This window comes from Xyrauchen texanus, chromosome 14 (genome assembly GCF_025860055.1).
Source record: "Xyrauchen texanus isolate HMW12.3.18 chromosome 14, RBS_HiC_50CHRs, whole genome shotgun sequence".
NCBI classification, from domain to species: Eukaryota; Metazoa; Chordata; class Actinopteri; order Cypriniformes; family Catostomidae; genus Xyrauchen; species Xyrauchen texanus.
The window spans coordinates 44,452,745-44,465,441 of record NC_068289.1 but is presented as its reverse complement, the minus strand read 5'-3'; the positions used below and the strand labels follow the sequence as shown (position 1 = coordinate 44,465,441).

General features: G+C 35.9%; 1 protein-coding gene across 2 annotated transcripts in view; it reads left to right on the top strand.

The window, feature by feature from the left end:
* Window positions 1-627, top strand: part of LOC127654789 (double-stranded RNA-specific editase 1-like) — a 197,289-nt gene extending 196,662 nt beyond the window's left edge. For both annotated transcript variants that reach the window (XM_052142213.1, XM_052142212.1), the window contains exon 12: window positions 128-627. In XM_052142213.1, the coding sequence (XP_051998173.1) occupies window positions 128-304 (177 nt within the window). In that variant the 3' untranslated portion in view covers window positions 305-627. The remainder of the gene's footprint in view (window positions 1-127) is intronic.
* The last annotated feature ends 12,070 nt before the right edge of the window (window positions 628-12,697 follow it).

The following is a 12,697-nucleotide window of genomic DNA, read 5'->3' as shown; positions in this document are numbered from 1 at the left end:
TGAACCATCCAAAGTTTTTAACAAAAGTTAGTGCCAACTTTTAGGGATTATAGGCACAATCGCGGTGCATAAGCAAACAGCTAGTGAGTAAATTAAAAGTGTCACCTCTCATCTTCCCTCTCCGCAGCTGTTGTCAACACTTCGGATCAAAGTGGCCAAGCCCAGTTCATACCACGAAGCCAAACAAGCAGCGGTGGAGTACCACACAGCGAAGCAAACGCTCATCAAGGCCTTTCACAAAGCGGGCCTGGGCGCCTGGGTGAAAAAGCCCATAGAACAGGACCAGTTCTCACTGAACTCTTGAAGAGGGACCAAAACAAAGACCAGGACATGACAACAACCAGCTGTTAATACTTCACTTGATGTGTGGGTGTGTGTGTGTGATTGTGTTTGTTCTCAGACAAACCAAGAGCCCTTTAGTGTCTCGTTTTGCTCTCTCTTTGTGTGCAATCATACATTTGCATTTTAATTTGTAATGTAGAAGCAGATTGTCATCTGAATGATTGTTTGTTTTGAAGTTAGTGGCATTAGCCTACAGCAGATAACAGGAAGTAATGTCATTTGTAACTGTAACAAAAAATACTTTTTACATTTCAGTTGGATTTTGTTTGTTTTTGTTTTGTTTCATTTTGGGGTTTCGTTTTTTTTTTTTTTATCAATTGGGTTATATATATATATATATATATATATTGTTTTTATTGTGTTCTGTTTTGGTTTCTTTTAATTTGGGGTTTTTTGTTTTGTTTTTTGACAAAAAAAAACCTAGATGCCATTAATGCGCATGCATATGGCTTCAGGTCGACCACACATCTGTGCACGGGTTTCCTGGTCCAGCCTAACCTAATGATGGCTCACCTTTGTTGAGCATGGTTCTCTTTAATATGCAAATCATATGCATATTTAAATTTTTTATTCTATTTCCTCCAAATCTTAGAGAGGAAATCATTTAGGTAATGAAAACACGGCATGGTCCCTTTAGCTAGAAACTAAACTTTTGTCAGGACTCGTAGGCTTTAGTGTAGATTTAGCATAACACGTCTTTATAGTCAGATTTCAAATAGATTTCAGATTTTAATTTGACCACAGAGGGAATCATGAATTTGCATATGGATTCTTGAGAGCATGGAAACATATACTGTATCCCCACATGGTCTGATTTTGAATTGGATGATGGAATAGTCTTTTTATGGATGCAACCAAAGTGCATTGATGTTATTAAACAACGTGTCATGGCTATATACATTTCTCAGAGGTCTGAAATGCATGTGCGTATTGTGTAAGGCACATCGCTTTGATTCAGGCCTTGCTCAGAGCCCTTTATCTGGGCATAATGCTTCACTAGCCAATTCAATTGAAACATTTTAGAAGCCCCTTCTTTTTTAGTTTTTACTCTGTTTTGACCAATAAGCTGCATGGACTCAAATTTACAACACAAATGGCATGTTCCTGTTAGTGTGATTCAAATACACTTGTGCTAAATGAATAGTTCACCTATACTTCATCGTCCACATTCTTCCAGTAACTTTAAAGAATCTTAATGCAGCTCTTTTTCTATACAAGGACAGTTCACCGTGACCATGACTGTCAATCTCCAAATATGACCAAAAACACCATCAAAGCACATTAAAAGTGTTGTGCGCTATATTTCAAGTCTTCTGAAGCCGTACAATAGCTTTGCGTGAGGAATGAACCAAAACTTAAATAGCTATTCACTGATAATCTTTCCATCCGCTAAAGCTCTGAAATCTCATTTGCATTTACATTCATATTCAAAAAGGGCATGTTTGATGCTAAAACTTCCATTGGTCCTCATGTGCATCATAACCAGTTTGCACAGATACAAAAATGAGATTTGAGAGCTGCAGCTGAGAGGGAGATTATCAGTGAAAAACGACTTAAAATGTACGTAAAGCTATCATATGGCTTCAGAAGACTTGGAATATATTGCACAAGTCATATGGACTACTTTTTTATGTTTTTGTCCATTTTTAGAGCTTGACAGACGTGGTCAGTATGATCTCTCATTGCATGCAAAAGAGAAGCCTGTGCGTTCTTCAGAAGTTCTCCTTTCGTGTTCTAAGAAGAAATAAACCTTATGGGTTTCAAACAGAAAATGATCCTATTAGAGTTAAATATTCCTGTAACACACATGCTGCTTTCAGTCAGTGCGGGTTTGAGCGCAGGGCATTCGTGAGAGTTTTTTAGATGGCAGAATGGTCTGAAAAATGATGCATGTTTTATACTGACAAAAGCCATCTCTGCATGCTGAAGGGAGGGTTTGCAGGGTCCATTCTGACTTTCACTTTATCCTTGTCTTGTTTGAGACTTTTGCTTTGTTTGTAGACCTGAATGCCTGCATTCCTTTGCAAAAACTGCTTCTGTAAGTCTAAGTTCTGCTAAGTCCTTGAGGAAGAGGTTTCCCCTATGGAGGCTTCTGTTGTACGAGGTTCTGAGCCAATAACACGGGCTGTCTTTGATTTATGGCTTATCCAGTGCAGCATGTTTGACTGGTAAGGTTACTGAGAGCCTGAAAGCAGACCTATTTTCTGTACTCATTTTTTGAAAGGTGGGCATTGGAGGTATTCATATTCCAAGAGTATTAATGTTTATACTAGAAAGAAAAGAAACAAGGCTGCATTAGTATTTTTAAAGGATTAGTTCACCCAAAAATTACAATTCTGTCATTATTTACTCAACTTCATGTTGGTCCAAATCCATCTGCTCTTATTTTTGTATTTCTTCAAAAATTCTTATTTTGTGTTCCACAGAAAAAGAAATAAATGACATGGGGTAATTTTGTGTAAACTATTCCTTTATAACCCTCACAATCAGATTTGAGGATTTAAAATATTGATGTGCTGCAGAGACATCAGAGCCTGTTGTTTTTTTGCAGTTCGGCCATCTTTGCCTTCCACAAAAACAGACTTGCACCACACTGCACCGTTTTCTGAAGGCGCTCTCTTTCCAATCCCCCACAATGGCATCAGGTTTCTTAAACGGGATTATGTTGATTTTAAACCTTTTAAAAAAACAGCAGTATGTGTGTTTGTTTGTTTGTTCGAATGTGTTTGTTTGTTTGTGCACCTGCTGTTGAGCCCATTTGGCACTCGGCAGAGACGTCGAGGCACCATGACTTGGAGATTGCTGAATCTTCACCAAAGATGTCAATTATTTTTCCTTTTAAACATTGAAACAAACGGAGACTATTTTTTAAAGACGAGAACGATATTGGTGTAAAGATTGTTCAGCATTTTACAGTTTTGCCTTGAGGTGTGTTCATTTATTCACTAATGTATTTTTTCATGTGTACATTTAATTTGGATTAGTCAGGACTGGCTTTGGAACATGCTGGTAATTCTCAGTATTCTTGTACAAGGTGGATGTACTGCTGTAAATATATTGTGACCCTCTAAGATGCTGTTACAGTGGACTGTTTGCATATGTATGACATTTATTTTTTATTTTATTTTTTCAAATTATTCTTAACTTAAGCAACATGCATTTGGGTTCAAAGTCTTTACACAGAGCTTGGAAAATTCCTGGGTGAGAAAAGGGGGTCTAGTGCCCATTTCATTGCAGTGTGGAGCCTGTGGTTGGACCCTCTATGAGCGTATGGGGAATCTACAGCACTGTAATGATTAATGACTGTAGACTTTGACATCCTTTGCTATAATAGAAACGATTATGCCCTGAAATTAATGAGCACAGGCGGTTCAGCATAAATGTGTCTCAGCAAAAAGTACAGCTTTTCTGGTGACACTTTTCAAGGACAGCAGACTTATGGGACTTTTTTTTTTTTTTAATCATCCTAGTCTTGTTTTTACCTTAAAACTTTCAGAACTTCAGCTGTCTGCTTCTACTTTTATGCAGGGCATTTCGATTAATGATGTCACAATGTACATGGTCAGTGTTCGAATTAATGGGGTGGAGGGGCTGTGGGGGTCCTGGACCCCGTAACGGTTAAGAGACCCCCATTAGTACAAATTATAAAAAATGTACATGTTTTAATTAAAAACCAAAAATCTATTATTACCTCAATGTAACAAGATTATTTCACAATTGTCTTCAATAAGACAAATTGAGAGATATTATCGTTAACGAAAACTAATCAAAAAAACATTTTGTTAACTAAAATTAAATAAGATATCAATATTAGATTAAAAAACTAAAATATTTTGCCTTGATAATTAATTAAATAAAATAAAAAATAAAAAACTATATTTAGTTTTTGTATTTTCAGTTTTCATTTCATTTTTCCACCCAAAATTATGTAAATATCAATGAGCAATATGAACTCATCTGCAGTTTTGAACTGTCTGATCTAGCACCACAACAAAATACATTTGGAAATGCATTAATCTCAGTAGCAAAGTGAGCATGTTGCATTGCCTCTGTATACAATAAATCATAATTTGATTAAATCTGTATATTTGCATAATTATTACACTATCTGTGTTAAAGAAATGAACAGTACCTTAAGAACTTAAGTGTGCCATAAATTAAGTTTTATTCCATTTTCTCTGTCATCTGAAGTACTTCATATATTAGTAAATCCCTAAAATTAAAATAACTAAAACTGAAATAAAAATAAATAACAAAATATAAATATTTGTATTTAATAAAAATAACAAAAAAAGGGACTAAAATAAAAATATATATATATATATATATATATATATATATATATATATATATTGGTTCGTTCTGAGCAAAAACTTTATTTTTTGTTCCGGTTCAGAAGTTCTGCAGCCTCCTTTTCAAAAGGTTACCGTTTGAAACAAAATAAAAGAATCTAATAATAATTAATTGAAGATTTGGAAACAACTGAGAAATTGACTTTTTACCTCTTATAATGTTTCCATGGATCTGGATTAGGGGTGCATGCATACTGTATGTAGTAATTATACATAGTTGTTAAAAAGGTCTTCATTCAGAGAATGCGACATCCACAACAGGTAATTAGGCAAAGAAATGTGTGATGCAGCAGTTTCCTTCAGGATCAAAGCACATGTTTCATTTTTTCAGGCAAAATGAAGTGGTGGAGTTCTAAAAATGTACAGTGAACCCTTTGACCTTTAGATCTATGAAAGAATTATCAGAACAAAATGATTCGGTTATAACCGGTTACCAGCATTTAAAAATAAAGTTTTCACTAAAGCAACTGAAAATCACTTTGTTCCGGTTTTCGGTTACGTTCTGCTAAAAATTCTGTTCCTTTTTGTTCCTTGAACTGTTTTTAGTCCCTGCAAGAAACAATCAAGAAAAACACTAAAACTGAAATTCAAATGAAATTTGAAAATTAAAAACTAACTGCTATAATAACACTGGCGAGTACAGTACACAAGTATGCTGGAAACTACCAAAAATCATCTTATTCAAAAATATAGAATATAAGGAAACAGCGTTTACATTAGATTTGAAATGATCAGGTTATTCTAACAAGTCTCGAGAGAAGTTTTAATATTAATAGCACTAGATGGAGAAATTGTACAAAAATGTATAACTTTTACACCCATAGATGAAGTTTATGAACAGTGACGTTTTCCCAAGTTAAACTGCCTACCCAAGCCCCAAACCTAATAAAATGTTGGATTGGAGGCAAGCTAAAATATATCGATTTGAAATTGTTGATTTGATAAAAGTCATACTTTTTTGTACGAGCTAAGTACAATATCTTACGATTTCACCATCTTGCACGAATTATTACTGTGTTGGTTATTCTCTGCTTTTGACATCAAACTGTAAACAGGCATTTGCACAATGTTTGATCACATTGGAAAAGTCAGAACTCCGGTAAATTAGTTTACATGCGACACAAAATCGGTGTAATGGGCAAAAAATCTACATGTGGTAAAAGTCTTTTTCTTAAACCGTTTATGACTACCCCAATAAAGGGAAATCGTTTAAGGCATGTATTCCCGCTCAGTGATCTGAAAGTGATTTCCTATTAAGAGCCATTTTAAGCATTTTTGAATGGGACTAACACTCCAGATCCCTGACGAAGACTAACATTACAAATCATCGTTAGTTTATAATTCCTCAGTCAATATTACTATATTATCGCTTTGTGTTGAACTGTCGCACTTGGTTACTTGGATATTTTTAGGTAACGTTAACAGTAGAAGTTGGGGCATGATTACGTTCACAACTGCTCTGCAATCAAGTTAAACAAGTCAGTAAAATCACTAATTAAAATAATAAAAAATACAGTTGATTTTTTTCCCCTATTAGCCCTGACGCAATTCAAACACTGTACATAGTCTCATCTAAGATGGAACCTTTTATGTTTATTGGTGCTTTTTGGAAACTGAGCCGTGTCTTGGCGAAGAGTCCTGACTTTCATCCTCCTTTGGTCCTGGCCAACCCGTTTCTTAACGTCTTGTGATTTGGTGACTGTACAGTGGAGTCCAGAGGTGGTTCGGTGTGCGTGTCGAGGCCTGGCGCGCCCTGGTGCGACCCGGCTCGATCTCGGTCCACCCTGTCTTTTGCTTGTCCTTCGTAATATCTACATGGGTCACCTGCATGAGCTACTTCACTGAAGCTGCACCCAGCATGACGACATACTTTAAAAAAGGACTTGTATGTAGAAAAAGAAACCAAAAAAAAAAAAAATAGATCTATAAATACATTTAAAAAAAATGAAAGGAATAAAAAAGATCCTAGTTTACCTTTGCATATTGGCGTCATTGTTTTTCTCTGACTTTGTGTTATTTGAAGTGTGTGTATGTGCATAAGTGTGTTGCCCATATATAAATGTTAAGAGATATTATTTCTCAATGGTTTTGTTCCAAAACCTAATGACCATGCCTCTCTGTCTGCTGCCTTCTAATGTAGCATCCTAAATTAAACGGAACCTCATAAGTGACTGATTTGGAACGTTCTACATAGGCAGCCACACAAATAGCATTTTGCATGGGAGACAGAGACTGTTAAGCCAAGACAGAGCAATTGTATTTAAATCTGGGAGAAAATGGAACACTCAATATGGCAGCAGAAAAGTAAGTCCCATCTTATGGGAAAAGAGCCAATCACCTTTTAGATACAAACATCACCTCTAGGTTAACTCAAGAACATGCATGCACATTAGCTGGACTAGCCTAAAAAAAGTTGTTTTAATTTTTTTTTAAAAATCACAGTTTTGATGGCATTGTTGTCAGATTTTACTGCATGACCAAATCTTGACCAGCTATTTTGGGGATTTCAGTCTTTACCCAAAAAAGTAAGATAGGAGCTGTACTTTTATGCTGCTTCTATCCACAGACATTTGCTGCCCAGAAGCATTCTCAAGATGGCCACCAAGTGGACTGACTTGCCTTGAAAGTTTGACAGAAGACTAGGCTCACAATTTATTTCCATTGAGTTTGTTCTCGCAGTTTTGCCAAGTTTACAATGTGATATTAAAAAGCATAAAAAACACATCACAACACACAAAATGTGGGTAAGATAGTAATTAAAAAACAATGAGATTGAACTATATTTTGACACTTTCTGTATTTAAAAAGATAGTTCACCCAAAAATGAAAATTCTCTCATCACTTAATCACCCTCATGCCATACCAGATGTATATGACTTCTTTGTTCTGCTGAACACAAATGAATATTTTTAGAAAAATATCTCCACTCTTTTGGTCCATTTAATGCAAGTAAATGGTGGGCAGAACTTTGAAGATCCAAAATGCATATAAAAGCAGCAATTTTTCAATAAAAGTAAAATTTGTATTCACTGTGATGCTGCATTAAGGGACATTTATTATGTGCATTCTTATGCATTACTCTTGTGTAAATAAAACTCAGTAGGCTACTCAAGGGGGCAATGGTTACCTTCAAAAGTCTGAGCCAACAAACCGGAAGTTATTATTCAGGTAAGTTTCTAAAAATATACTTGGAGTTTAACAATCATGCTCTGTAAAAGGGGTGGACGATATGACCGATGTTATATCATCGATATAACAATATATATCACGATCTAGTAAAAGTTTTCTGGGAAATCAATAATAATTGGTTTATATATTAAATGAGCAATATGCAACATTGACATCAAGCCTTTATGAGTACTGCAGTCCAAATTCAAAAATATTGGAGAGAGTTGTCTCCTGTGCCACCTCCTCCTCAGACTCGAAGCACACTCTGGTTGCAAGGTTGAGGACACGCAACAGGAACGAGCAAACTGAAAATGGCAAGCGATGTGCTTTACACTGTAAGTTGATCAGCTAATGTATACGTTTGCAATGTTTTTATTGTTTGCAAATTATAAACCAGCTCATGTGGATTTTTAAAACTCTGTCAATGTTAGTTAGATATATTGCTGGCTTCCGAATTTGGCAACCCAGGGTGTTGAAATACTATTGGGAAATGGGTAGTGGGAGGGTTCACACAGGCCAATTCACAAACAGAAATTCCGGACCAGAACAGGCCAGTAAAAGACAATCCAATACCAGATATGTAAGCTTTTACAAAAAAAAAAAAAGCTTTACTATTCAAATATCCCTGTACACTGTACAACAACACTGTTGTTTTATGAATGAACTGTGATTCGTTTTGCTGCGTTCCGAGTGATGACACTTTTGCTGTTACTGGTCAAGGTACTACCAAGTTTGTTTTCTTTTCTTTTTCCAACACAAGCAGAAATTCAACAAGTCGCACTGCTGCTGCTGCTGCTGTTGCTGCTCCTAACCTATCAAGCTGTAGGAATCACCCCTGTAAAGCCCCTGTAAATTTAGGACCTAGTTTGAGGTACTTTCAGGACAACATTCTCTTCTAAAACTTCTGAAGCTTCTGTAACTCTAGTGATCTCCCTCCCTTGGGTTAGATGCCTCTCCTCGACTGGTAGGCTAACTGGGAATTAATCTCGAGTCATCAAACCAGGTGTGAAGTTTTTGGACGGGTAGGTTTTATTGTGACATTTCCCTTATATTACTTCTCTGATAAATGCTTTGTCTAACTGACTATGGCAAAGCTGTCAGATGCATAGTGCTCCTATCAATAATGAGTCAATAGCAAGTTGCACACAGAGACTCCAACCAAGTTAGTCCAGTGGGATCTGCTTTAGGAGTCATCCAGGGAAGCCCTGAAGTCTTCTGGCACTTGCTATGATCTAAAGCACATAGACATCCATCATGTTCCTTTACTCCAGAGTGTGAGTTATCTAGTGATTTGCAGGGAGTTGTCTAATGCAAATTGTCATTTGGCACTATTAGCAAAGCTAGCCATCACATCTACTTATCAAATAAATAATTATATGGACAATGAAATATTCATTTGAGTTGAAATTATGTTATAATGTGAGAAGAGGCCACAGAGTCTCCAGAAAGAGCTGAACCCAACCTCCAGTGTGCTTTGGAATTCTGTTGGTGTTTCAATTGCGAAATAACCAACTGACTATTTTGGCGGGAACTAACGATTATTTTTGTAATCGACTAATCTAACGATTATTAGAATGATTATTCGACTATCTGGGAGATAATTGCAACAATTAATCATTAGCTCTTAACCGATTATTCAGCTTGTGCCTCAACTTAAAAGGTTGTATTAAACAAGATTACTAACAATAAAGAGGACAAAAATCATATTTTAAAAATACCTCTAAATGACATTCACTGAATTAAAGGGGAAGAACTACTTGGATTTTTATTGTTTAATTCATTAAAAATGTCACTGCAAAAATTCTATTGTTAAGTGTTTTCATCTTGTTTTCCATTTAACATTGTCTAAAAATCCTTAAAACAAGATACATTTACTTGAGAAGCAACATATAAGATATTTAGATTTGCTTTAAGAGAATGTATCTTAAATATACAGTAAGTGTATTTTGTATGTAAGTGTATTTTTTCAATGGTTATACTTTTGCCAGTGCAATAAAAACAAAATATACTCATATTCAACATAAATGCTCTAAAAGCAAGTCTAAATATCTTCTATGCTGCTTCTCAGGTGAAAATATTTTTTTACTTTGCAAAGCAGAAGCCATACATCAACACTGTCCAGAAGCGCTGCCAACTTCTCTGGGCTCAGTCTCATCTTAAATGGAAAGTAGAACAGTGGAACTGTTTTTGGTCCGATGAGTCCACATTTCAAATAGTTTTTGGAAAAAAAAAAGAAAAAAAGGGGAAAAGACCATCTAAGCTGTTATTAGCATCAGGTCCAAAAGCCAGTGTCTGTATGTGCCAGGGGTTTGTCAGTGCCCATAGCATGGGTAACTTGCACATCTGTGAGAGCACCATTAATGCAGACAGATATTTAAAAATTTTGTAGTAGCATATACTGCCATCCAGCATTGTCTTTTCTAGGGACATCCTGGAATTTTCAGGAGGACAACTTCAAACCACATACTGGCCAAATAAGCAGAGAGTGCGGGTGTCCTGGCCATCTCCAATTGAGAATGTGTGGTGCATTATGAAGCACACAATACACCAACGAAGACCCCAAACAATTGTTCAGCTAAAGACCTGCATAATGCATGAATGTGGGAAAATTCAACTTTTTAAATTTTACAAACTTGTGTCTTCAGTGCCTAAATGCTTAATAAGTGTTATTAGAAGAAATGGGGATGTTTCACAGTGATAAACACTCGACTGTCCCAACTTTTTTGGAGCTTGTTGCAATCATCTGATTTGAAATGATTGTACATGTGACGAGGCAGGCGAGGAATGAGGATCTAAACACAGCTTTTATTAACAAAGAATAAACAAACTAACTCAGAATATAATGAAAACAAACACAGGGAACCAGGATCCAACAATACATGCAAAGACTAACAAAATATCCAGGGGAAACAAGGGCTTAAATACACAAGGGAAAACAAGGAACACCTGGGGAAACAATCAGGGGAATGAGGAACACAATCAAGGGAAAACCAATCATAAAATGAAACTACAAAAGGACTACAAAAATGAACAGGGAACAGGAACTAAACAAGAATTACAACATAAAAGACAAGACCAAAAACAACAGGGAATTTCACAAAGTGAAAAAAACAATGAAATTCACGAAGTAAAACATCATATAATGTGTAGTTGAAGAGCTTTCAGTATAGCAAAGGGTGAATATAATTTACAAATCACTCCTTTTAGTTTTTATTACCATTTGTCATACTGCCCCAACTTTTTTGGAATTGGGGTTGTATGTTCATCTCTGTCGGGGCTTCAGGAACAGACCAATATCCACAGAAACCCTGGGATAATTATCCAGCGAATAACTTGACCTTCGGTTTGAGTCAGCATAAGTGTAATTCTGATGAAGAAAAATATTAAAAGGTTTTTGAGTCTTTTTAATACTCATTATAAAAATGCATCTGTCTGCATGAAAGCAGTTTTAAGTTATCTGTAAATCTTTAAAAATTGCACAGTGTTTCAAAGAATACAGAAATCAGTTTAGACTCCATATGATTTACATGTACTCATTTACATAGACGCTAAGTTAAAAATAATTCTCATTACTGATCAAATGTGAAACAAAATGAAATTGAAATGAAATTATCCATACGATTATCTAATCAGCCATTTGTTTGGTTGCAGTGTAGGAAATCATGCAGATACTGGTCAGCAGCTGCAGTTAATGTTCACATCAACCATTAGAATGGGGAAAAATGTGATCTCAATTATTTGGACCGTGGTATGATTGTTGCTGGTTTGAGTATTTCTGTAACTGCTGATCTCCTGGGATTTTCACATACAACAGTCCCTACAGTTTACTCAGAATGGTGCCAAAAACAAAAAACATCCAGTGAGCAACAGTTCTGTGGATAGAAATGCCTTGTTGATGAGAGAGGTCAACAGAGAATGGCCAGACTGGTTCAAACTGACAAAGTCTCCAGTAACTCCGATAAACATATTGTGGCGAGAAGAATAGAATCTATGAATGCTATTCTGGGATGCGGGTTGGCGCTGTTTTAGCAGCACGAGAGGGACAAACACAATATCAGGCAGGTGGTTTTAATGTTGTGGCTGATCGGTGTGTGTGTGTATATATATATATATATATATATATATATATATATATATATATATATATACGTGCACACACACACACACACGTTTAATTTGAACTCTCTCAAGAACTGAAAGCTGCCTGAGGGTAAAGGTAGTTCTCAGAGAGGCTACAAATGTTAATGACCCTGTTTTAAACCTGTTGTGCTCCAGAGGAAGTTTACAGTTAGTTCTCCTACAGCTGGTCTCTTGCCTTGGATTACTGTGTCTAGTAAATAATAATCAGTTTCCTTCATTTTAAATGCACAGTTGGCAAAACAAATCAAACGTCCCTTGACATGTTTGATTTATTATAGGACTTTTGTTTAAAAAGTCTGTCAAAAATATATTTGCCTAAGTTTTTCTCACCTTTAGATTGTATTTATTCAAATCCCTTTAAAATAGTGTATTGTTTAGTCTCTTGTTGATATTTGCAGTCTCAGTGGATTTTGGTATGATTTATGTAAATCTGCTTTTATTTCTTTTCTCTCTTTTATTGCAACTCAAGTGTTTATCATATCTCTTTTCATACAGCTATTGTTTTTCTCTCTGGAGACTGCATCTTGATCTTTATGAATCCACACTTGTGCAAAAATGGCCACACGGTGTTCACTGAAGAGACTTCATACTCTGTCTAGGGATCCTTATTAAGATGTGGCCACAAAGTTTCACATGAGCTCACCTGTCCAGTTGTGGTTGAAAATGATGTGGCGAGCGGGGACCAGCCGCCTTAA